At 39.0% G+C, this 27,325-nt stretch overlaps 1 protein-coding gene and 1 non-coding gene across 4 annotated transcripts in view; both read right to left on the reverse strand.

Moving 5' to 3' along the window:
• Positions 1-1,914: 1,914 nt before the first annotated feature.
• The window catches only part of LOC137173304 (cadherin-20-like), a 93,109-nt gene continuing 67,698 nt past the window's right edge, over positions 1,915-27,325 (reverse strand). For all 3 annotated transcript variants that reach the window (XM_067578070.1, XM_067578068.1, XM_067578069.1), the window contains exons 5-12: positions 21,808-21,975; positions 20,082-20,269; positions 19,213-19,466; positions 13,121-13,257; positions 10,483-10,604; positions 9,051-9,168; positions 6,521-6,772; positions 1,915-3,715 (exon numbers count right to left, since the gene is read on the reverse strand). In XM_067578070.1, coding sequence (XP_067434171.1) covers positions 3,198-3,715; positions 6,521-6,772; positions 9,051-9,168; positions 10,483-10,604; positions 13,121-13,257; positions 19,213-19,466; positions 20,082-20,269; positions 21,808-21,975 — 1,757 coding nt within the window. In that variant the 3' untranslated portion in view covers positions 1,915-3,197. The remainder of the gene's footprint in view (positions 3,716-6,520; positions 6,773-9,050; positions 9,169-10,482; positions 10,605-13,120; positions 13,258-19,212; positions 19,467-20,081; positions 20,270-21,807; positions 21,976-27,325) is intronic.
• trnae-uuc (transfer RNA glutamic acid (anticodon UUC)) lies at positions 8,286-8,357 on the reverse strand. The gene has a single exon. It is a non-coding gene; the product is annotated as a tRNA-Glu (tRNA).

Below are 27,325 nucleotides of genomic sequence, written 5' to 3' on the forward strand. Positions count from 1 at the left end.
GGAAGAAAGGGACTTGAGGACATGAGCTCTATATGCTGGGGAAAAAAAAAACTGCTTTTAACAAGAGATTTATAGTGAGAAGTGATGGGAATAAAGTCGCAGCGAGCGCAGATCCTTCCTGTCTGTGAGCTTGAGTTTGAGAAGCATTCATAGAATAATAAAACCCCCTAAAACCCTAAAAAAAAAATAGAAGCACAAAGAGCCATTCAGAGTTATGAGAAGCGCTTAAACAATAAGGTAATGTTTCCACTAAACATTTGCAAGTTCTCCAATGGGAGGATTTGCACTTTCAGCAATCACAGCTAATTCGACTTTATATTATAACATTGCTAGCCATAATCTACTTAGCATTGAACTTAATACATTAACACCCCTTTATTTCACATACAAAGATTTCCTGAGGTAAAATTCCCATCATAGTTTCTTTGTTTCTATCATATTTTCCTTTTTTTTTTAAATGGCACTCAGAGACTTGTGAAGTATTTTAGGATGTTTTTTTTTTGAGCAATTTAACACATTCATACTCCTGAATCTTTCATTTCTACCTCGCGAGCATTTGAAATAGTAATTGCACTTCAGGATACATCAAGTCCCGCAGAGGGATAACAGTGTTTAACCGATGATGAGGAAGGTCGGAGGTTAGGAGAGTGTTTTCTTTAAAACGCTAACGAGGAACCTGAGATATGACGCAAGACAGAGAAACATAAAGATTTTTTTTTTTTGTGGACTTTTAAACGTTAAAACAAAAGCAGACAAATGAGAGAAAAAAGATCCCCGGTGTGTAATTGAAGTGTTCTGCTCAGCGTGCAGAGGGATATGAACGCATTTAGGGTGAAAATTTAAATCCTGAGAATATTATAGGCTCATCTTCTGTGCAATTTCACTGTTGAATGCCACCCAGCAGGTACGCCACAGACGCTGATTCCTAAGAGTTATTTTGTTGTTGTTTGTTTTTTTTTTTACCTTTTAAGATTTCACAGTGGAAATTGGAACATAAAAATAGCTCGGAGTCAATTATTACTCTGATCTCTTTTACTCTCCTCCTCTCTCCTTTGTGTTCTTGTCCTTTCCCCTTTCTTTTGCTGCTTTTATTTTTATATTTCCTCTTTCCTCTCCCCCTCTTCTCCTCCCATACCTTTTTCTTGTTTCTCTCTTTCCCTTCATCGGTATCACTTTGATCGGTGTAATCAGTTAAGTAGAGACTCTTGTTTATAACTGATTGATTCCCGTTGGCACATGCTCCATCCGCTCACATAAACGTTACAGTAGAAGCAATCAGACGGAGGGTTTCTGAGCTGTGCTACCGAGACCGGAGGCTCAGGTACGGCAGGCGGAGTGTGTGTGTGTGTTTGTTTGTGTGTGTGTGTGTGTGTGGGGGGGGGATGAGCTTTTAATCAATGCTAAGCATTATCGCTGCAAAACAAAATAAGTCAAGCAAATTAAGCACTTTGAGGGAGACCGTAATGAAAACTGAATCATCTGCAATAACACTTTGGAGGACAATTTAGCATATGATTGCAAATTTAAATAGCTACTTTATCTTTTGAAGGACTTACATTTTTGTCATGCTTCAAGGGATCGCATAAAGCTCTCGGCTGCCAAAAAGAAGCAGTTTATTATTCCAAAACTACTCGAGAGATGTTCGCAAAGGATCATTTCTTTTTCTTGCGTCAGCATCGTGGATATAATAACAACAGTATCCAGGTGGTTTGAGGACAGAAGAGAAGAAGAGATGTTATTTTTCACTTTTTTATTACCAAGAATACAAAAAATATCTACATTCACATACCACTTACTGTAGCATGACTGACCACATAGATTTCAAGTAAACTTCACCCAATCAAATTATCAAAATCTACCTTCACTTCCCTCTTAGTTTGTAAAATCCTTTTTTGTCTTTTGGTAACGTTTTGCTTCTTTTTTTTTTTTTTCTTCCAAAATGTCTGTTTTGTCCTTTTTACATTTGGCACTTAATGCAGATTATCAATGTCTCTGTAGTCCACAGGATTGGAGGATTAAGCCACATTTGTGTGGTGGCAGAAAAAGCAACACAGTATCTCTTAACAGGACAGATCAAGCCTCGTTGCCGTCGCACTGTGGTTGGCACGGCGGTGGATCCGAAATGAAAGGCGACTCGGTCGTGTGCTCGTCCAGCTACGGGGGAAGCGTCATGTGGGATCATCATGTGGGATATATACATCCCCGCAACATTTATTTTAAAAACTGGCTTCCCTCTTATCCTCATGAATGTATAACTGCAACACAGAGTTACAATACAAAGAGTTCAAAATGATACAAAAAACAATAATACAATAAACATATCAACCTGGAAAACCCACATGGGATTACAGCATCGCCATCTCCCTGCGTCACGTGTCATGTGACGTTTCAGAGATGTATGGGAAAACTCCTTTTCACACAGACTGAAACAAGGGCAGTTACATCATGTATGTTACAACATATATGTGTGATCTTTTAAAGATTTCCTCACGTAGCGGCAGTTTTAAGTACAGTGTTGGTTTTGAAGTACCCAAATAAGTTAGCAAAAAATATAAATACAGCACATGAAACAAAGAAATAAATTAAGACCTGCCACGGATGAAACGAAAACGCAGCGATGACACTTCACTCTCATTTTTTTTTGTAGTGGCTCGGGGGTCGTATAAAAGCACAAACTCAGAACAGTGGATTTCAGAGTTTGTCTCCCGTGTTGCTGTGAGTTAGGTAGTCCCTCTCTCTCTCGTTTTCATCTCTGGCATAAATCGCTCAACACTTTGAACCAAAGGGGCTCTGCCTGTGGCTGGGTCAGGCGGGGAGGGTGGGGGGTTGGTGGGGGTTTGGGGGGGGGAGTTAACATGTGCTTTGAAGCCGTTCCTTTGTGGGCCTCCCGAGGCTGCCAATCCAGCCCGTCTCTGAAGCCCCCCGTCTCTCGGGCAGGTTTAAAACCGGCTCACGCTGCTGCTGCTGCTGCGGGCACCTCAGGCCTTCCAGGCTGTGAAGAATCGAGGCTTCGGCAGGATTTCAAGTGCTAACAGTCACGGATGTGGATGTGAGCACATCCCGGGTTTTCGTTGTGTCTTCTATTCGCGCACTTTTTTGTCTGTTTGTGTCATTTCTGTGATGTGTTTAAAGTCTCTTTTTCTCTTTTTGTTGGTGTAATTTTTATGTAAATTACAAAGGCAAAGGTTCTGGTCGTCCTACCACATCGGAGGACTGTTTGTCTCCAGCACGCCGTACATCTCCGCAAGTTTTTTGAAACGAGGCCCCCAGTCGTTGAGATAGTCGTACTCGTGGTCGGTGTTGGACGTCCCTGACTGGAGCGAGCTGAGCGATTCCGCCACCGAGCCTTCCCCCTCGTAGGCGTAGGTCTGCAGAGAGTCGTAAGGCGGGGCGCACGGGTCCATGTCGGCCTCCAGGAGCTTCGCCAGGACGTATCCGTGAACGTTACTGTCCCCGCCGCCGCCCATGACGCAGGCCTGAGGGACGTAGCGGGAGAGGCTTTCGATCTCCGGCAGCATGTCCTGCCTCATCTTGCCCAGGTGGTGGTGCGCCTCTCGCGGGTTCCACATGGCGGCGATGTCGAAGGCCTCGGTGTCCTCCTCACCGCCGCCTTCGTCGTCGTAGCGCACGATGTTCTCGTGCACGTTCTCCTCCTCGTCGCACAGGTAGGGCTTCTTACGATGGGTCCGCAGGGAAAGCATGAGCAGAATCATCACTGGTGGAAGAGAGAGGAAAGAAACAATCAATATAGAGATAATTTCCAAAAGATGAAGCACAAATACTTTTTTTTCACGGTTTCTGATACATAAAAGATCATTTTTCTTAAGTCTGAACTGATGCTAAAACTATTTTGATTATCAGTTAGTTAAAATATTGTATATATGTCACTTTTGGGAACATATGACTGGCATTATTTTAACTTTTTTTGACATCTGCAATTAACGTTTTGATCAATTTATCAGAAAATTAAAGGTTAATACAACAAAAAAAGAGACATAGACACATAAACAACCTTTGATTTGAAGTGTAATTAAAATCACAGCTCTGAAGATAAATATAATGACCCGATTTCAAGGATTGATGTTGGTATTTTTTTATCAGGCCTCACACAAACTGGAATTGGAGCCAACATGTCTGCACCTTCTCATACTCTGGACGAATGTTAAGAGGCCGAACGTGAAGGTACATGAATGCAGAAAAATATCACGTAGTATTTGCCTTCAACCTGAGTTTTTCTGCATTTTCTACTCATGTAGAAGAATGTAAAAGTATAGTGACCGAGGGCGAGCCTCGGGGCAGCGGGAGGCCTTGATTAAAAATCACTGCAGCACTTTGTTTTACACTCTGACCTTTCAGCTACTGAATGTGCTACTTCTGAGTATTTGTGTGAGTCATCAGGTAATTGGACAGAACATTAAGCTTTCACAGCTGAATCAAAATATATAATTTTAAATATTCATCCCCTCTGAAGCGACTTTACGCTAAACGCACTCCGCTTGCTCGCCACATGAGAACAAGATAGAAAAAGATGTCTAGCAGTCAACACTTAAGAGCAGAAATTCTCAGTTTGAGTATGGAGATGACGCAGGAGCATTAAAGGTGCACTACATAAGATTTGGCCACCTGCACCAAACAAATAGGGTGCAGCATATCGCCAGAAAGCAAAACACATCACCCCACCACCACTCTGATAGAATTATCATCCACTGAATATAGTGTAAAGCTCACAGTTTACAGTGAATATGTGCTACGATGTCGTACAGACATCAGAATGCTGAAGAGACATTAGAGCTGCACAGATCGGTTCATCAATGTCGGCGCAAAATTTCCAAATAGGTGTTATCTGGATAAACTGATCACATACTGGGATTCTAAATGGTTTCTTTAAAACTAAAACTTGATAAAGTGACATATTATATACATATATATATCAGTCCTACAATGAAACTTAGAGCAGTTTTCAGCCTGGCTCAAAATTTACTTTACATTGTGATGACGGATTTTTAAAATGGCTTTTCTCGGCTCGAGGAAAGTTTTACAAACATAAAACCTCCATGAATCAAAAGTTCATAATAGAAAGAGTCATAATTGACGTTTGCAGTTCGAGGCGGCCTGTCAACAGTTATACAGGTGTCTCTTCTACAATGGTGGTTTATGGGGAAAATCCTTTTTGGGCCGCAGGGGGATTTTTCGCTGCAATACCGCGAGTGGCCACTGGGAAAAACTGGCTGCAAGGCTGAGCAGTGGCGCCCTATCCAGTTCTTATTATACATCCATGGGTGGTTGGTGCAGCTACATCTTCTTCCTCTCATGTTGGACTGAGGGCAGACTGGACGCTACAGTGACTCACTATCACCTCTTGAGGTACAAAGTGGTATTACAAGACAGACGGGCCGGGACTAGCTGGCTAGCATGCTAACTTCAGTACATATCTCTGCAACACAATACATATATGTCTTTGACATAACGTCAAAACTGTTATTTCTTCACAATTTGGTGATAATTTTAGTTAACTTTTGACAGTTTTAAACTAAAATCCTGTACAAATCTCACATAGTGCACCTTTAAAAGCAGCCAGTAAGGCATCTCCCAGTGTGACATCATCAGTATGGGATTAAATATGATTTCCTTCTGCATCCCAGCGTTCATTAGCACCAGCTGCCCTTTAGCATCACACTCTCATTTTCCCTGGAGGCTGATATGGACCCACTTTATCTCTCCCTGCAGACCTGTAACTGTGAGCAGGAGCCCAGCAGGTTGACTCACTCTGCTCCACCGAGAGGCAGCAATAAATTTTGTGAAAACATCTTCACTCGCTTCGAGTGTGAGCTCATTCTTTAGAATAGACATAATAATTCTGATTTAAAAGGATATATTTTGTTCCAAAATGCTGTTTCTATTGTAGCTGAAGGACTATTAAATGATGTTTGTTTAAAAAAAATCAATAAATCAATAAAGGAATGATTGTTTAGGCTTTTATTTGAGTCTCTAATTGGCTGATAACTTCCTGGTCTAAAGAAATACTTTGTACACAACCCCCCCCCCCAAAAAAAAAAAAAAACAAAATGACATGCTCACTAAACCCCTCTGTATTAAATTACTTCTTTAAATTTTGCAGCTAACATTAGCCAAGTTAGCGTTACTTTCCAAGTTACAGTGACACACGCTGCAGCATTTGTAGTTCTTTTAATGGGGGCTGTAGTTTTTTCTTTGAGCACAATAAAAACATTGTTTAACTTTGTTAAATAGGCTTATGTTTCTGATAGCAGCTGCTGTAGTGGATGCCAAGTACAATATGGAAAGTAAAGTTCAGGAACATGCTTAAGTTTTTTCAGAAAGACTGATGAAAGAAACATTAAACGAGAGATTGCATCGAGTTACAGAAGCTAGTGGAACAGACTTCAATAATGACTTCAGTATCTCTATGACATGAAGTTTTAGCTCACATGGCATCAGATTGAATATTATTACACAGATATGCCAGAAAGCCACATCCTCGCAGCAGCAGAGCGTAACTCACCCAGCAGGACAAAGATGCAGGCCAGGATGGCGATGAGGGCTCCTCTGCTGAGGCTGGCGGGCAGACTGTAGGCTTCAGCGTTGCACGACATGACGTTGCCCTCATGGTCGCAGCTGCACACACGGATGGTCAGCGTGCTGGTGCTGGTCTGGACCGGCTGCTCGCCGTCAGAGATGGAGATGGGCAAGTAGAAGACGGTCTGGTCCTGCTGCGACCAGCCTCCGCGCCGCGTCAGGATCCACGCTGTGTTGTCTGGAAAGAGACAAAAAGGTCAGGGAGAGGTTGAGTTTTTGAACAGAGACACAGAGACTTTAGATTCATTTGAGCTAAAATTATAATATAGATAATAGGGTTGAGTTCACAGAAGGTAACTGTGAAACAGCAGAGTCATGGGAGTCGGGGGTGATAGCGAGATTTGAAGATTTGTACAGCTGTGAAGATGAAGTGATGATTGAAGAGGCTATAAACAGCAATTTAACACCAGTCAGTGACTGCTTGATATTTGGAGACATCAGGGCGATTAGTGTCATCAAAAGGTTGTCAGTCTTTGCTGACGTCAGACACAGAATCAACTTTCATAGCACATACAGTAGCTGTACACAGGCCAAATGACGTCTGTGTGCAGTATATGCAGGGTTGTAGTATGTTGTTGTATGCACTGGTTGGTTTTATGCTATACAAGTAGAGAAAAAGTCAAATGAATGCTGAAATAAATATATGTTTTCTAGTTTTATCTCCTTATATGATGGTATAAATGCAGCCACATTTAAATATATTCAGTCTAAACAAACATCTGCCTTAAAAACCCAACATGTGTAATTGTAGGATGTAGTTAAAACCCCCAAATTTGACTTTAGTCTCTTCAGTGATAGCAATGGCTAATTATCAGGTCACTCTCCCGTATGGTACTTATAAAGGTGAATCTGCTAAATCTATTTATATAGATATAAACAAATATCTGCCTTAAAAACCCAACATGTGTAATTACAGGATGCAAACTACTCCCAAAATATGACTATAGTGTCTTCAGTGATAGCAACGGCTAATTATTGTTGGACAGGTAATAAAACAGGTCACCAATCAATGCCACCTGGGTGAAAACCAGGAATCCGCTAGTTAACCGCTAGACCATATAGGGACTCTACAGTTGATACATTATCATCCATCAATTCAGATTTCCTCCAGAACAAATGAACTAAAGCTTTTAGCCACACTAGCACAGAATCATAAGAGATTAAGTGAGATTAGTACATATGTGACTTTTAGCATCAATTACAGTTCGTTACCTATATGGAGATCAAATGGTTACTGGATGTTTAGGGTTGATGGAACACAGGAGTAAATACTGAACCTCTTCACACTGAAAGTTTTGAAACTGTTCCCATACCAAGAGTTGAACCCCGGGGGCCGCCTGAGTGAAAACCAGGAATCTTAACCACTAGGCCATGTGGGGAATATCTGTGTTAGTAATACTGACTTTTATATTTTGAGCCGGTGAGTCAGATTTCGGTGAACCGACGAGTTAGTTTAGGGGGCAAAAAAACAAAGAGTGAGCTGTGTTTTCATAGTGAACAAGCTGAAAACTTTAGCCGCACTAGCACACAGTAATATAAGATACAGATGAAGCAATGATTAAGCATTAACAGCAGTTACAGGTCAAATCTGCACTGCACTGCATTGTGCAATCCTGTCTTGTATGATGACAACAAATCTGGACCTTGCATGGTTCATGTAGCAAGTTTTGACCTGGAAAGAGGTGAAACTGTTCCCATACCGGGAGTTGAACCCGGGCCGCCTGGGTGAAAACCAGGAATCCTAACCGCTAGACCATATGGGATCTCTGTCTGCTTACTGTTCTGACTTGACATTTTGAGCCAGTTATTCAGATCTGGAAGATGTTTTATGGCTTTTAAGAGTATCAGGTGATCTTGACCATATAATCATGAAATCCTTTGGGACCTTTGTTGCATTACGTACCCCATATTTCATTTCCTGTCAGCTTTCTACTGTACTGATCTACTAAAGGAAGGATATCTGGATAATAAAAAGAATATATAAGAATAGAAGAATTGATAAGTAAACCACACCAAACACTGAGAACTAGGATTGCTTTGTAGATATGGATAATGCTATTAGTTCCAACATTACACAGGTGAACTGTACTATTCCCATACCGGGAGTTGAACCAAGGAATCCTAACCGCTAGACCATATGGGAACTATTTGATGTTGACACTGACTTAAATGTGACAAGAAATCCTCTGTATGATTTATGACACAGTACAGTGATTACAAGTGACTGAAGATGGCGGAGGGACGAGGCATCTCACCTCAGGCATCCTCTTCCCTTAAGCAGAAAACTGTGCAGACTGATAATCTTTTGATGCTACGTGTAGCTTCAAAGCAGTGCTCTAATCATACAAAATGGATTTTCACGGGTGCCAACTGATGTCTGAGCTGGTAAAACACCTCACTCTTATAACCCAGATAAAACAACAATCCTGACAGACTGTTTTTGGGACGTCGTCTACCTTGGTTGTCTCTCAGGGTGAAGTTGGGGTTGTTGGCGGCTTCTGGAGCTAAGCTGTAGTAGAAGTGTTGTCCGCCCAGCGGCTCATCCGAATCCAACGCCGTCACCGTCTGGATCAGCTGGGTAACAGACGCAGATCACAGAAGAAGAAAGGCAACGGTTTACATAACAGAATCTTTTTGATTAGTTTATAATATATTTACATCCATCTGTTTTTACTAAACTATATAATTTTTCACTTGACCTCAAGCTTATGATGCCACAAAATCCAAAGCTATTGACCACAGAAGCAAGAACAAACAAGACATTAAAGCTAAGTTGACATCAAGAATCAACAACTGCTGCAGCATCTTTAACTCTGTGAGTTTCTTTCATTAATATCTTAAAAGTTCAAACATGTTCTGGTTATTACATCTTCAGCCACTTATCATATAAACAAAAACACATGATCTTATTAGCATTTACAGCTGCTGCCATGAGGCTTAACAGCAGGTCAGTTACAAGCTGAAACAACTAATTTATTTATCAATTAGTTGATCGACAGATAATTAATTTTCAACAATTTTGATAATTGATTAATCTTTCAAGTAATTTCTTCTAGCAAAAAAATCCCAATATTCATTGTTTCCAGCTTCATAACTGCGAATATTTCTGCGTTTTATACAAAACAAGTAATTTGAAGATGTTTTTCACAGTTTTCTGACATTTTATAGAAACAAACAATTCATGGAGAAAATAATCAACAGATGAATCAATAATGAGATAATCATTAGTTGCAGCCCTACTTTTCAGAAAAGAAACATGATAGAAAACTAACAATAGCAAAGAATTACAAATGTTAATGTTAATTACAAAGGTTAAGTTGGGAAGAATGATGACTTTTTCCATATAAGAGCATCAGACTATAAAGTATTAAACTATAGTATCACTATCAGTGGTGGAAGAAGTATTTAGATCCTACTTTTACTGCGGTAAAAGTTGCAAAACCACAAAAAAAAAAAATGTATTTGAGTATGTAAAAGTCTGACAGTGTTAAAGTATTACAGGAAAATACTTAAAAATGACGAGAAAAAGTAGTAAATGAGTGTTTCAGAGTGTTTCAGAGTGAATTATTACCTGTTTTACTGATTCATTGTGTAAGCAGCCTTTTAATGTTGCAGCTGAGCTAATTGTAACTATTTTTTATACTGTTGGATCATTTAATCTATAACAATGTCTCATATTTCTTAGTATGATGATATATTTTGTATGTACAATCTTAATCTTCAAATTAACTAATGACTACAGATGTCACAGAAATGGAGTAAAAAGTACAATAATTTCCTTTGCAGTAAAAGTATAAAGTACTTTATTGAATGTACTTTCCACCACTGATAAGTATATAATTTTTCATGCTGTGATGTGAAATGTTGTCATGTCAGGTGTCTCTTTACCTGTCCCGCTTTGGCGTTTTCACAGACATAAGCTTCCAAGTAGTGCGTCAGCGACGGAGGATTATCATTCACATCCAGGACCTTTACAACCACCGACACACTGGCGATCTGTGTGGGGTTAGCTGCAGGAACACACACACACACACACACACACATATTGGTCAGAGGCTGTACAGTAAGATGCACTGATGGACTCAGATAAATGACCCTTCTCAGGATCCTGCTGAGCTCAGTTTGTGCTTCTTCTTAATCTTCCCCTCATTTACAGCGAGCCTGCGGCACATTAGGGCTTCTCACGCTCAGATTACATTTCTATTATTCTCCATTACCAATCTGCAATTTGCATATCTTAACCAGCTGTGTAATAGGCAATAGAAACGCAATTAGTGGGCAGTAACTACTTTCTCAGGTTTCATCACATGATCGATCAATCAATGGCGTGACTTTGACTCTGGAGGTCGAAGCTCCGTGACGCCTTATGTGTGTGTGTGAGAGAGAGAGAGTTGGTGTGTGTTTAAGGGTCGGACAGAAGTACTTTAATACCCGGCTCCAGTGAAAGTACTGTAACTTTGCTGATGTTTTACCTCAGTGAGGTAAAATCTGTGGTGTGGAAAATATTTGCGTTAAAGAACAAAACATAGAAATCCAATTAAAATGTGAATATTGATTGATTTGCTTTCTATAAATCTTCCACAAAGACTGTGAAAAGGATGAAAGGCCATAATAATATATATTATACCATAATAATTATATTTCATCATATACTCGTTCTTGTGAAATTACAACTGTATATCATAATATATGACTTGTCTTTTAAAAGTAGGACTTTATTCCCATAAAATTATAATATAATCCTCATAATACTTTGACCTTATCTCATAATATGACTTTATCTTCTAAGATTACCTCATAATATTATCACTTTTGTCATAAAATTACAATGTTATAGTATAATACGATTTATTTTCCCCATAAAACTAACATTTATCTTCGTAACACTGACTTTTTTTGTTAAATTATAACTTCATCATAATAAAATGACCTTAAATGACTTAGTTGTCAGAATATTATGACTTTTACTGTAAATATATGATTTTATCCTCATATTACTGCAATTTCTCTTATAAAAATACAACTTTATATAATAATATAAAGACTTTTTCTCATAAAATTACAACTTTGTTATAATTTAGAGAATTTTCATACAAAATTATGACTTTATCCTTATAATCTTGTGATTTGTCTTGTAAAATTACAACTTTATATCAAAATATAATAACTTTTTCTCATAAATGATAACTTAATCCTAATTATTTTATGTTTTTTCTGATTAAATTTGACATTATCTTAACTATAATCCTGACTTTTCTCGTAAAACCAAGACTTTCGTCATTCTTGTTCCAAAAAAATACAACTTGCTTCCTATAATATTAAGACGTTTTTCTAAAAATGTTATATCTTTGTTCTCAAAATCTCTGATGTCTTTCATCTGTCTTTGCCACAGTGATGCTAAAACTCCATTGTAGTACAGCATCATTTCATCCACAGCTCTACAAGGTAATAAAAAAGCAGCAGAATAAGGAAAAAATAGATGAAAAACAATTATATGAATAGTAAAAATAAAGAGTTTAATAACAAAAGACGTAACTTACTTAGAATAACTTCCTAGTATTAAGTTAAACGTGTGCGTGAGAAGAATGACTTTGGTTATTCGCTTCATTAACTGCAGCGAATCAGTCAACTTGACTTTGTTCCAGCTAATTTTCCTCTTCCATGCTGTTTCTTTCTCACTTTTTTCCCTCACCTGCCTCTCTCTCTCTCTCTCTCTCTCTCTCTCTCTCTCTCTCTCTCTCTCCGTCTCCGTCACATCTTTAATTAGCCACCATGCGGGACGTTATTTAATCAGTCATTAATTCAATTACCGTCTCCTTTTAGGTGTGTCTACCAAACAAAGAGACAAACAGACAAACAAAGCAGAGGGGAGGGGGGGAAGGGGGGGGGGGGATGAAGGTGACTTTGGGTGCTACCAGCTGTGTGCAGGTCTGCGGGGCATCTCTACATTACATAACTCTGCAGGAGTTGTTTTCCAAAATCACTGGTTTTGCATTTGTGCGAGAATATTCACCCATCTGTTCTTTCTCTGGGTAAACCCACCCAACAAAATCTCCTTCTTATGAAGTCATTCTCGTCTGTAATTCAAGTCTTCAAAGTCGAAGTAAAGTGAGAAATCATTTTTGTTGAGGAATCCGTTTACATGTTCTTAGTGTGTGTTGACTTTTACACTTATTTGGTCAAAATTGTAACAACCAACATGAAGAAAATTGACGTTTTATTCATTTTTCTGCTGTTGCTTTTGCTGCGTTCAGGTCCTATCACAGTTATAGTAATTATGAGTTTCCAACTTGTAAACAGCACTCACATAAAAATCTCATATTTGTCTCACAGCTCCAATATAAAACCAAACAAACATGGATGCCTCACATCATCCAGAGACTACCAGTCAATGTAATTAAGCCCAAATTTAATTGATATGATGTTATATTAGTATTGTAAACCTCAGACAGTGAAGTGAACACTTACACTTTGTAACAGAAAGAAATGACATGAATATGTCTGTGCGTGTGTGCGTGTTTCGTACCCATCTCCATGGCAAGGACAGTGATATTGTGCCATCCTATATTCTCTCGGTCCAGCGAACGCACCGTCATCAGCGACCCGGAAGTGATTTCGATGTAGAAGTACTTCTCGCGGTCACTGGACCTCTCGATGGAATACCTGATGACACAAAACGACACGTGCGATGTGAAGTATCCGCGATTGACTTAAGTGCAGTTTTGTGTGTTTTTGCGGGAGCTTGTAATCCTTTCTGAGGGGGATGCACGCACACACACACTCACACACACACAATCCAGCATGTGCATCATGTGTGTGTATCTGTGAGATAAGGCGTCAGGCTGGCAGGTTCTGAAGGCACAATAAGAAGAAGAGGCTCCAGATAAAGCTTAATCAGAGTATCTGCCTCCTCTGCCAAACTGATGCCGCGGATACACAGACCTGCAGCGTGGCACCTTGGCTCATCTCCTGCCACCACAGGCCGTTTTCCAAAACACTCTTCTGACATGCAACAACAGGCACATACACACACACATAAGAGGAGGAGGAGGAGGAGGAGGAGGAGGAGGAGGAACAGGGAAATGTACAGCACATCCTCTTCCAGGCTGTGGAGCAGAAACCAGTTTATGTAACGATGAGGTGTCCCGTGTTCACACATGAACTGAGCTCACCTGTAGCTGCTCCGCTCTGCTCTCACCTGGATGAAGTAGAGGTGTGTATGTCTGTCTGAATCAAACCGAACCAGAGCGAGTTATGTAATCAACTGATTTACTGTCGGACAGATACACCGTTCAAGACATTTATTCAGCAAAAATGCCAATCATGAGCACATTCCAGCCTCCAAAATGTGAAGACTCTTCATTGCATATTTTTTTTGTAAATTTAATCACGCAGCTACTTTTAATAGTTGTTTAGACATAATAAACTAACCTAAGATATTACGTGTGTCTTCTGGGACTCACAAGGCCCACTTTTCCTTATGTTTGAAAGTTTGAAATTACTCAAATGTTTAGTTAAAAAATTAATTTCTAAGGAAAATAATCAGGACAGAGAGCAGAGCACAACAGATCCCTTTTTAAAGATGAAGATGAAATACTAAATTTCTTTACAGGTGTAAAAATAATATTTTCTTAAAGGTCAGCAAATACATCAACATTCATCTAATCAACACAGAGGATTTTTAGGACACGACTGCGCTGTCATGTTCTCTCTCTTTCTGTCTCATCACTTATTCTGGTTTGGATGTTTTTTAATGGGTGATTGTGGGTTCAACTGTTTGTCCATGCACTGTATTTGTGGGGACGTGTGATTGTTTTTCACAGTTTGGTGAGTGTCTACATAGGTTTGGTCATGTATTGTAACTAATATTTTAGACCTCTTGTCTTCCTTGCTGATAAATGTGATCATTTAAAGGGCATATATCACGCTTTTTTCTAATTTTCTGTCATTTTTCTAGTTATACTGTCAGATGTTAAATATGGTAAAGATATAAAGGGCTCATTCTAAGGTAACAAAAACACAACGATTCTTATTCTTTTAGGTGATTATACACTAATAAAAACTTACTTATGAATATTATATTCCATTTCTGCCAAGTCCGTTCAGCTAGATGCCACTAAATTCTACACACTGTGCCTTTAAGACTTCAAAAATATTTTAATAAACTGCAACACATTACTCTTTTTAAACGAATAATTAACCTACAAAACACATAATTAAAATATTTAATCTCCATCATACTGGTGAAGATCTAATTTTGATAATAGAACAATATTAGCAAACTCATATTAGAGTCACTTTAGCATTAATGTCTGTCTTATCCTCTGTGTGTGTGTGTGTGTGTGTTCATGTCCGTAGGGTTGTTTGCAGTGTGTGTGTGTGTAAGTGTGTGTGTGTGTGTGTGTTTTGGACTCCGACAGGGAACAGTCGTGACTGGCACATCTACGGCTAGCAAGGATCTCCCTGAAGGATCTCTATTAATATCACTCCTCCACAGTCATGAGGAGGGGCTGCTATGTGTGTGTGTGTGTGTGTGTGTGTGTGTGTGTGTGTGTGGGCCATGTACTTGTGTGGGTTCAGATATATCTGCCAGTCATGCTGCAGTCAGTGAAAGGACAGAAAGATGTAAAATGGAAATCAGACAGACAGAGAGACTGAAGGTCACCTGCTGCTTGTTGTCGTTATCTGTCATCTGATGTTGTTGCTGCTGCTGCTGCAGTATCTGGCCTCAGCGCTTCACTGTCACCCTTAACTGATTCCTCAGCTCTCAGCTACTTGTGCCGTAACTCTGCTCACGCTACAAACTGGCTTTTTAAAAAAAAATCTCTCACTGATACACTGCCAGGATGCGGTGCCAGCTCTGGGGATTTCAGCGAAGCATGATATTCAGAATGGAGCTTTAGCTGCATCGGCGGCTGTTCAGGAATGAGAGTGTTGTTGCCTAATTGGCTCAGTGGTTCCTATCTAAGAATCTAAAGGGTTTGAGAGATATTTAGCGCGGCAGGAAATAGGATAAAATCCTCTGTCACGGTTCTGTGTATGACATTTTAGATTGTAGTTTCAAAATGTGCTGCGATTTGGTATATTTTATGTAAATTTTATTGAGATTATTGACAAAATAACGCCATGGGAATGTTTCTGGCAGATAAAAATATCACAAAATGTTACCTGTAAATCCAATATAGCCATAAAGCAGTCAAGGACAGTTTGCAAGGTATTAAAGGAACAGATACCTTGGTAAAAAATGATGCGGCAAAATATTAGGTGGTTTCCAAATTTCTGTTGTCTCACAGAATACATCTTCATATTGCTTAATCCTAATAGGAGACAACTTTATGCTACATAAAATGATGCTAATTTTTCATATCTTTCTTTAATCTTGCATGGTTTTGATACTATATACTATAGTTTCACCTCTTGGGAAAATATCAAATGAAACAATCTTAAACAAACTCATGATATGTGACCGGTGATAAGGGATTGCTTTGTATTACAGTAAAGTATTACAAGCAAAATGGCAGAGAACCGCTGGTTTCAGGGGAGGAGACAGATGGGTATTTGTGCATTTTTCTCTCGTCCAGAGTCCCTTACTTTTGACTGAAAGGGCTGCAACTAATTTTTCATTATCGATGAATCTTCAGATAAGTTTCTCAACTAATTGAATAATCTTTTAGTCTATGACATGTTATAAACAGTGAAAAATGACTGAATTCACAGTTTCTTAGAGCCCACAGTGATGCCTTCAGTTTGGTTGTTTTGTCCGACCAACAGCCCTGAACCTAAAGGTGTTCAGTTCAATGTTAAATATGACAAAAACAGCAAATCCTCACATTTAAGAAGCTGGAACCAGAGAATTTTTTGTCATTTTTGCTTGATAAATGACTGGAAAAATTAATTGTTTGTCAAAATAGTTCCACATTAACTTTATTTTGATAGACTAATGATAAATCAACTAATTGCTGCAACTCTAATGGACACAGGAAACCAAAATGAGGTTCGTAGGGTTGGGTGTCGTCCTTGGACAGGGTGAGGAGTTCCCATCCCATTGAACCTCTGCTCCTTCGTGTTTAGCCATTAAAGGAAGTATTTCAGGCCTCTCCAACTGGAAGGAGACCCTGGGGCTGACCCTGAAACATACCGGAGGGATTATATATCCCGTCTGGCATGGGAACACTTGCAGGATTCCCTAGAGACACGGCTGAGGAGAGGGACCTCTGGGATACCTTACTGTACTCACCCTGCCACCACTGCAACCAAGACCAGCGTCAGAAAATGGATGGATGGATGGATTCTAAGAGTAAATATTTTTTGTGTGCTGTGAAATATTCCCCACACTTTTCTTGCTGACGATAGAGAAATCCACTGAGCTTTCGAGGGATAGTGAACGAATGAATCCGGGAGAGATTTCGGACACAGCACTTGAGATAAAACTGCTGAGTGTCCATATAGACAGAGGAGTTTAGCAAACACACACACACACAAGCAGCCACTGTGTTATCGATATTCATTTCCTTTGCACTACTTTCAGCCCTAATACAGGTTGTAAAACGGACAGCTGGGACGGGGTACAGCTTGTGCCATGTGAAACACTCATTTACTGCTGCAGACATTGATTCCTTCAGATGATTAATAGCCTAATTAAAGGCTTTATGTCTAATTAGTTTATAAGAGGTGCAGTCTGGACAGTCAACCCACCACACATCTGTTCTGTTAGAACGCAAAACATACTCTCTGATAATTAAGAGAAGTGAAAGTCCTTCACTTCTCATCTCTGTGTGTTGACTAATTGTTGGATTTTGAAACTCGTTGTTATTATTGTTATTATGTTTTCCCTCCTCATCCTCATCTACATTAGAATTAGTTGTCCCACTGTTTAGCTCTCAACACACATGTTGGTGAATGGTGGTTCAGTCATGTTGCTTTGCTGAAGAGCCTGCAGTTGCAGCCTGCTTTGAGAAGTCATGCTGTGATGCTGCCCCCTGCTGGCTATCAGGTCACATCACATCTGCAGAGCCACAAAACTGTAGTTTGATCCCCACTTGGAGCAACTTCTGATCAATTGTTCTAGATTAATAAATTCAGCTAAATGTTCTAATAAAATTTTAGACACATATGTTTTATTGGCATTACAGAAACTGTCCCAGCATGCATTGGGAGAAACACTCTTTCTCATGAAGTTTGGCACTTATAAGGTTGATTTTTATGTGTTTTCATGTCTAAATTATTGTCATTGACATTCATTTCATTGGGGTGTTGATGCATTAAATTCATGCTCTGAAATTAACAATTATAATAATGAAATTTAATGACATCAGCCGAACAGCCGCTAAATATTATATTGTTACTGTTATATTTATTGGACAGAGTTGTCAAATCCATATGATCCTTTTTATGACGCCCATATTATTTATCGTTTGTCTTCCTGCTTTGATTTTCTGACAACATACAGGTGCAGTAATGAATTAATGAAAGTAGAGCTGTAACTAACCATTATTTTCATTATCAATTAATCTGTCGATTATTTTCTCAATTAATTGATTTGTCTTTTGGTCCATAAAATGTAAGAAAATGGTGAAAAATGTTGAACACTGTTTCCCAAAGTCCAAGGTGATGTCCTCAAATGTCTTGTTTTGTCTCGAGTAACAGTCAACAGAAAGAGAGAGAGAATTTTAAAATTTTTTCTTAGAAATTGACGATTTTGTGACGAATTGATTATCAAATTAGTTGGCAATTAATATTCTGTCGATCGACCAATCGTTGCAGCTCTAAATGAAAGATTTTAGCAGCAAACGCTCATATCTGTGATTTCAGAGCTTGTCAGCAGCACATAAAAGCATCACAAGCCAGTAAATAACATTTATCTCTTTTGACAGCATTGGGCAAATGAAACAGAATACTATAATGATGTAACAGAGATAAAGTAAGTTACTGCTGTCTAATGCAAACTTTTTTCTGACACACACAGTCATCTGGAGCAATGTGCGGTTCATTGTCTTAGTTCCCAACAACACTTGGTGTATCTGCAGGGTCAAACCAGTTGATCCAAGATGAATGGAAAGAAAAGACGGACCAACAGTCTACAGCTCTGCTGTACTACAGAAAAAAACACCAGTTTTATGTTTTAATAAAGTAAAGACTAAAGAGATTTTCAGCAAATGAAAGCTATATTTTCCTCCTAGACTTCTGAATATAAATAATACTAACAAAACTGTATAAAATACATGATTTGTACCCTGTTGAATAATGTATTCAGATTTGAAAATATCCCGTTGATTTTACATCAGTTTTACATGATATGTGTTTTCGAGATTCATTTCTTTGATGGAGTATTTATTGTTCTGTTTGAATTGTGAACTGTAGACTCATTGTAGACCCATTGTGTAGCTTAACTGCAGGGGAGGTGTGCTCCAATGCTCAAAAAAAGGAAGAAAAGGGGTATAGTACTTGCAAAGAAAGCTGAAGTACTTTCGAACAACAGAAATTTTGCTCAGTCAGAGCTGATTAGTGTAACAGAAATCAACAGGAGAGTAGGTTGAAAACAGCTAGCGAAGCCTGATAAACCACATGAACACAGAATAGTGCTGGAGGTCTCTTGTATGTGGTGGTTGTTTTCTTCACCTCACAGTGTTGTTGGCAGCATCAGGATCCCTCGCTGACACCATCTTCACCACCGTCCCGATCTCAGCGTCTTCTGGCAGCTCGATGTAGTACGCCGGCGAGTCGAATAGCGGGGGCTCGTCCACATCCTCCACGCTCACGTGCACGATGGTTACATCCTTGAAGGGCCCGCGTTGGCGGAAAGCTGGGTCCAGGTTGGTGTTGGCACCCTCCACCTTCAGAGTGTAACTGGGCTTGCTCTCAAAGTTCAGTGGCTGGTGGGTGAAAACAGAGACTCAGGTGAATAAAGCTGTTTTACAGCTGACACCTTAAATTCTTGAGTGAACTGCTGATGCACTTTGGCTGCAGTTAAATTAAGCTCCTTACAGTCAAAAGTTGCTGAAAAGCCATTAAAGAGGCACTTAAATTTTGATCTGCAGCCTCTGTGTTAGTGTTAAAGAAAGAAATCTCTTGCTCTTCTATAGCTACTCTAACACTAAAAAGGCGAGGAACAGCAGTGGAAAGTAACAAACATCAAACGATAGAAATTCAATTTTGAAGATGGATGTTCCTGCAAAAGAGAAACTTAATTTATTCATTTTGGTGCTGAATTCACCAAAAGAAACAAAAATGGTCTGTAGACACAACTTTACAAAGTACTTGATGTTTTCTACTCGAAAGGCAAAAATAATTTATGAATTATGAATGTGTACAAGTTATAAACATTAATACAAAAATTAAAAATCTTGCCTTTTTTCCCACTTATTCTTCTTTACAGCAAGTTATCAAGTAAGTAAATGCAAGGACAAATAAGTGTAACAATTATATGTTTTATGTGTAACATGTAACACACATATAAATACATTTTGAAATTCCTTTCCCTTGTGTACCTTTTTCACTGTGATGATGCCAAAAAGGTTGGTGGGGTCTGTGCTGATGTCAAAGGTGTCCCTTCCATCTCCGTCAATAATGCTGTACTTCATCTCGGCGTTGACCCCGATGTCCCTGTCCTTCGCCCAGATACGACCCACCACTGAACCCACAGTCGCTGACTCTGGGATGCTCATCTGGTACAGCCCTGAGGAAATAAATGAACCGTTATACCTCCTCCATCTGTTTTACCCTTTTATCCTCTAGAGGGAGCCAAACCTCTAGCATCACCTCCACGGCTGCTCTCTCCTCTCAAAATCACATCTCAAGCAGCCTGAAATGAATGGCTCCATAAACGCCTCACAATTGGGTTATATACTGTCTCGTGGGTCGGCTTGAATTTCATCTACCGCTTAACCTCAAAGAAGAGGTGACAGCTGCCCAATTTGTGGCCCTCCCTACAGTCCAAAGTGAAATGCCTGCACATTGTGCTTGACAGAGGGGAATCCCTGAAGCTCTTCACAACCAATCAAAGTTCCATCGAAGTGATGGCGCTAATTGGTGGGGGACCAGTGATGGAAGTGGAAGTGGGCGGGTGTTTTCTTTGTCTAGGAGTGAAGACACCCGTCGGCCAAGCTGAGATGACCGCAGACAACTACACAACCCCTGACCTCAAGAAGACGGTAATGAGAGAAGCAGAAATTGGGATAATCAAAGAGACAGCATGGGGCGACTGGTGGCTGAGGGGAGGATGGGAGGGAGGAGGCCAGGGGGTAAATGGCCAGGGACTGGTGACCAGAAGTGGACATGGAAAGAAGGGCAGAGGGGCTAACGGCTGGATGCTTGCAAGAAATTAGATGGATAGATGTGGAGTGGCTGTGTGGCAGCGTGTGTGTCACTTTGGATATAAGCGATCACACATGAAATTCAAATGTAGTTTTGTTGCAGGCAGACTTACTCACTGAAAAGCACTACAAACAACACGTTTTGTTAAAAAAATGTGAAAAGGTATGAGGTACGTGGTGCGTTTCCGCCACAGATGTCTGCACATACTATAGGATAACATACAGGGTTCACTGTACACATGTGACAACTGTAAGGGTACACTCATGATATTTGTTGGAATGGAAACTAATTGTGGTTGTACGAATATCCTTTCTTATTCTATCTATAAGAATGAAAAGAGAAAAAACAGTTTCAAGGTTCAGTATTTTTATTTTTTAGAATACCTTTCTTTTAGGTTTTAGAGCACATTAGAATCTCTTCAATGAAAAAATATATTAGCCACGTTTCAAACACATCTTTTTTAATATAAAACTAAATTGAAAATACAACATGTGATGAAAAAAGTCTGGAGTAATATTCTCAAACCTTGGATTCAGATTTCTGCAGTGGGACATTTTTCAAAGACTATAAGTGTGTTTGCATTTTTAGGCTGTTGATAATGTATGATATTTAAAGTAATGTATGCAAACATGGGAGTCATAACTGATCAGATTAATTTTGTAATTTTGTAATCCATTTCTCAGCTTCACAATGTATATTATTGCATTTTTATTCACACCTTTTCTCTACTGCAGAGAGAAAGTGTGTAGAACATTTTAATTTTGTTCCTTTTTTCAGTTGGAAGAGTATCAGCAGGGATTAGAAGACGGCGACAAGGGTTCAGAGGGTAAAATGAAAAAGGAAAAAGGGGAGATAAATAAGACTGAGTGCAGGAAGTATGAAGTGCAAGCTATCTCTTACTCTGGTCAAACATGGGTGGGTTGTCGTTGACATCACTGAGAGTGATGTTGACGGTGGTGGTGCCAGCAAGCCCCCCCAGCTGGCCACCCATGTCTTTGGCCTGGATGACCACAGTGTAGTTTTCTCTGGTCTCCCGGTCCATGTCTGCCAGAGAGACGCGGACCACACCTGAAGAGAGACACCAAAACACACAAGAAGTGAATCAAAGGTCAGCAACAGCAAACTGGTGACACAGATTAGGTTCATGTGCCCGAGTGATGGTGGTGTCATTGAATGTTTTATAATGAAACTAGTCATTTTATTCTACTCTGTAGGTGGTTTCTCATTTAAAGCTGCACCACACAATGAGGTATAAACACAACTAGTGTATTATTTTGCTGCAGTAAAAAAGAACTTTCCACCCACATACTTCAGACTGAACAGATTAAAATGTTTTTTGATGCTTTTGTGTGCTTCTGCACATAAAAAGTTACTTAGAAGTGTGAAAAATGTGGCACTTTTGCCATATTAAAGGGGACATGTCTTGCTTTTCTTGATTTTCTGTTATTTTTATACTGTTATGATGTCGCATGTCTATGTTGAACATGGTCAAAGTTACAAAACTTTAGGTGAACGTATGAAAAAATGTCACCTTGAAGTGAAAAGCCAGGGCTTCAGCCTGCTCTGAACGCTCCGTTTGCAAAGTTACCTGTACTTCCTCCTTGTGATGATGTCAGATTGTTCACATATGCCCACAAACGGCCGTCTGTTCTGTAGCCTTTGTTGCTAAGGTTGTTCGTGTTGTTCAATCGCATATTTTGGATCAGATTCAAAGAAAAAAGAATGAGAAAAAGAAGTAAATCCCAAGTGCTATTGTTTGTTTATGTAGCCTCCTGTAGCTTTCTGAAGCTAACCAATCAGAACAGAGTGGGCTCATCTGGAGAGGGGCCTTCAGGAGACAGGAGCTAAAATGGTGGAGACAGTAAACTAAACTGTGTTGGCTTGGGAGAGAAATGGTCGCACTCTGACAATGTTCTCAAGATGATACAATGCATTCTTAGATATGTTCCTGACGTGAGGTTCAAAACTAAGATCTGAATCAAAGATAAGGTTTTTTACTTGTTGACAGGGATAGTTTCGCATTGAGTTAGTCTCTCTGAGTTTCAGTACCAATGACCAAGACTTCAGTTCTGTCCTGACTGAGCTGTAGAAAATTCTCTGCCATCCATAACTTGATATCTAAAATACAGTTAAAAAGGGCATCTATTGGCCCTCACTCATCAGGAGACACAATGTAAAGCTGTGTGTCATCAGCATAGCTATGGAAATTTATGCCTCCTGTGCCTCCTGATGACATTTCCAAGTGGCAGCACGTAGAGATTAAAAAGCGTTGGACCTAAAATTGAACCTTGAGGAACACCACAATTCATTTTATATCTTTTAGATGAACATTCATCCATGCTTACAAAAAATTCAGTGATTATCAGTAAGATAAGATTAAGATCAATAATTATTAAAAAACATTACCAGAGATGCCAATCAGGCTGTGAAGTCTACCTAAAAGAATCGAGTGATCTACTGTATCAAAGGCTGCGCTTAAGTCAAGAAGTACTAATACAGAAAGTTTTTTCATATCCATATATGACCTGAGGTCATTTACAACCTTGACTAGTGCTGTCTCAGTGCTATGATTGGCCTGAAAACCTCTTCAGAAGAGGTTTAACTATGGTGGTCTGAAGAGCAGTAGGGAAAACACCCATTTGAAGAGAGTAGTCAATAACGTTGAGTAAATCTTCATCAAAAAAGCTATAAATGGTTTTAAAAAAGGATGTGGGAATGGGATCTAAAAAGCAGGTTGCTGGTTTTAATTGAGAAATAACTGCTAAGCATCTCAGCATCAACTAGGACAAATTTCTCCAGTGTTTCCTTACATAAAAACATAGGTTCTTGGGTATTAAGATTCATAGGCTGACATTGACATTAATTTGATCTAATAGTGTCTGTTTTATCTATGAAGTGTTTCAGATATAGGCTGAACTGAGGGGCTGCATACAGGGCCAGTATAAGATAGAAAAGGAGTTTTTTGAACTGTAAATCATGGAAAGATATTCCATTAGAGCCCCAGAACATAAACACAGACCTGGAGATGTGCATGACACGTACCCTTTAAAAAAATGTTAGATGTTTGCACTGTCTTGCTTTGTGTGAACTTTCTTTGTGTGAAACTATGTAGCTCAAGGACACTTCAACATGTGGACAGGAGGAACTGGGAATCAAACCACCGATCCTTCAATTAATGCTCAACCCTCTTTACCACCTGAGCTACAGCTGCAACTGGGTTTCTTTTAGTGAGGTTACGGAGAAACACAGTTAACATAGCACGCTTTCTGCTGGAGAAACTTGATTTCTTGGCCATGTGTACACTTGAAAAGGTTTTTAGAAGGGAATGACTAACACTTAAGACAGGAAATGTATAACCGTGACACCAGTCTGGTGGGACAGAAGGAAAAATCAATAATCGTAGGGGTGCATGCTTACATCAAAAATAAGCAAATCCAAACTTAAACTGAAACTGACACTAAAAGGATGGTAGCTTGTACAAGTTTGTTTCCAAAGGTAAGTATTTATAAACTTTATATAGATATCAGATCATTAAGCCTGTTGTCATGTTTCCAGGGCGACCAAGTATGCATGTACATATGCATATGCATGTAAAATTTAATTGATGAAATCTTTTATGCTCATAACCATGATTGTTGAATTGTACAATAAATGTTAACCTTTTTTCTACAACTGGGTGCCTGCTTATTTAAATTCAAGTCCTTAGGAATAGAAATAGCACATTTTATTTAACACAGTAATGTGTCTATATCAGGACCACATATTGTGTTTTACACAATCACTGTGTTTGAAAATCCAAAACAAATCTTGTGTTAAAACTCTCAACACAGTAGGTGTGTTAAAAGTAACACAAAATGTGTGGTCCTTGCAGAAACACATCGTCGGTGTGTTGGGAATTGACACAACTTTTTTGTCACTTTTTCTGAGTGTACAGAGCCGGGTCTCTATCTGCACTGTCAGTCCACCCCCAAAGACAATAATTGATTAAAAAAACAACAAAAAGCCCTTCAGGAACTGCATCTTATGTCACATAAAATCAACCAGCCTTGGTACAAAATATGTCTGTGGTTAATGGATAAATCTAATTACTGTCCTCCTTCATGTTAATCATGTTAATGCAGGTTTTACAATGAGGTTATTGCAGAACATGTAACCAGAACTCAACCTTCAAGGATGCCTGATTTCATTGTTTGCAGATAGCTCTCCCTGCTGTTTGGATCCTACTTATACTCTATTATCAACCATGTATTATTAACAAACAGATCCATACATGATGTAGTAGAATCCAACCAAGGTCAAGTGATGTTTTGTGCTTAAAAGTAAGAAAAGGGATGCCATTAACAGAGTTGAGGGTTTGGGCTGTACGTGTTCATATTTTGCATTTTGTCCCCAAATTAAAGCCTCAGAACAACAGCAGAGAAATTAAAAAAGAACCAACAGAAAACAGAAACAAGAAAACGTCTGAAACTCTCCCCTTTTCATTTATATTTACAAAACCAACTGTATTGTTTCATTTTTTCGTCTATAGCTGGGATGAAATACTGTTTTATACTGACAGCAGAATAAACAGAATTTTTCCTTTTTCTAAAGATACAGAAACAAGAATACGACCCGCTTACCCTCAATATGATTTACAGTCAGGAAACCAAAATATAAACCAAAATAAAGTTGACTATTGGATTTTCGCTGGGTAGGTCGTTTCCTAAGGTTGCAACATGTTAAAATAGGAGTTTATCTTATTTTACTTCTTGTTGTAACCTTGCATAACTGTCTGTACACTGATCCAACTCCATTCATCTCACCCCTCCAAGTTTTCCTCTTCACATTTTAAAAGAAACATTCTGCTGCGGGTGTATGGCGCACCAATGAAAAAGGTACATTTATGTGGGCTATTTGATTTGATTTTTATTATTTATTCTCTTGTCAGATTAAAGTAATAATCAAGGGAATGAAATAGCTGGAACATAATGTAACTAAAACGTATGGTTCCTTACAAACATTATTTTGTTTATATAAATAAAGGCTTCAATCATTCCTCTTTAAGAAACAGTTCAACATTTTGTGAAATATATTAGTAATATTAGAAGATTGATACCAGTTTAGTGTCTGTGTGTTAAGTATGGAGCTACAGCTAAGAGGCGGTTAGCTTAGCATAGCATAAAGATTACAAACGGGAAAACAGCTAGCCTGCTTTTGTCTAGATTTGAAAAAAACAAATGTCTTAATTAGCAAGCTTTAGATCTTTTGGAAGGCATTTGTTAAACTTTAGTCAGGCTAGCTGTTTTATGCTAAGCTAACTAACAGCCTCCTGGCTCTAGCGTTTGTAGGCTCCTCATCTAAATCTCAGTACGAAAGCAAATAAGTGTATTTCCCCCTAATGTCAATGTGATTCTTTTAATGTAACTTTGACATAAATAAATGTAAAGTTTATCTTCTCTGTGTACATAAAATGTTAGAAAATAGTATATTTAATTTGTGGTAAACAGGCTAAAACATGCAAAATCACTGCTATGGTCCTGTAATGACAAACAGTGACTTATAGATATATTTTTATATTTTTAGGAGACTGAACCTGTGAGCTTTGTCTTATAAGACTGTTTCTTGAAACACTCAATCACTACACTAGAAGGTACAAGGGGCTGCCTGTCTTATTCTGTCCTAATTTTCACACTTTGAGCTTAGCAAGTGAGTTCGGTAGTTTCATAGCAACAACAGGAGCCATGCTGAGCTTCCCACATTCAGAGCTGGTTGGTATACACAGGGGCTTAGAGTGTGGACTGCTAAAATCAGACTGTTCTGCAATTATAGTGTGAGCCAGTGTTATAAACAAGGTTGGGAATTAACACCAACTATCTGCCAAGTTTGTCGACTTTATCAGGTCATCTAACATCATTCATGCTCATTATAAATTCATATGTAGCTCATAAAATAGTGAAAGTGTCTGGCGAAGTTTGAAATCCATCAGACTCTACATGCAATGGATAAAAACGTTGGTTGCTCTGGTCAAAGGTGCCTGAGCAATGGAGCAAGTGGAGCAAATGCATCCCCATTATTCAGTTAGGGGGAGTTAAGTTATGGCTTTGCTACACCACCTTTCATCTTTTTAAAATTAAACTTATCATCATACAGTCTCTGCAAACAGGTGATTATATTTAAGCAGCCTGACAAAAACAAGTAATGAAAAAATTACACATTCTTGGACCACCCTTCGAATTGGTCCAGTTGAACACATGGCTGACTGTAACAGCATGCTTTGTCTGTCAATCACAGTTTGTCAATCTGCACAGGAGTCTGACTGTTAACAAAGGTGAGAAACAAGCTATTTAGCTTAACTGTGATCACTGACTGAAAATAGAACATAGGAAAAGATAGCCTAGTGTATGTTGAATGAACCTGACTCCAGCCAAAATTGAAATGA

This window comes from Thunnus thynnus, chromosome 21 (assembly GCF_963924715.1).
Source record: "Thunnus thynnus chromosome 21, fThuThy2.1, whole genome shotgun sequence".
Taxonomy (NCBI): Eukaryota; Metazoa; Chordata; class Actinopteri; order Scombriformes; family Scombridae; genus Thunnus; species Thunnus thynnus.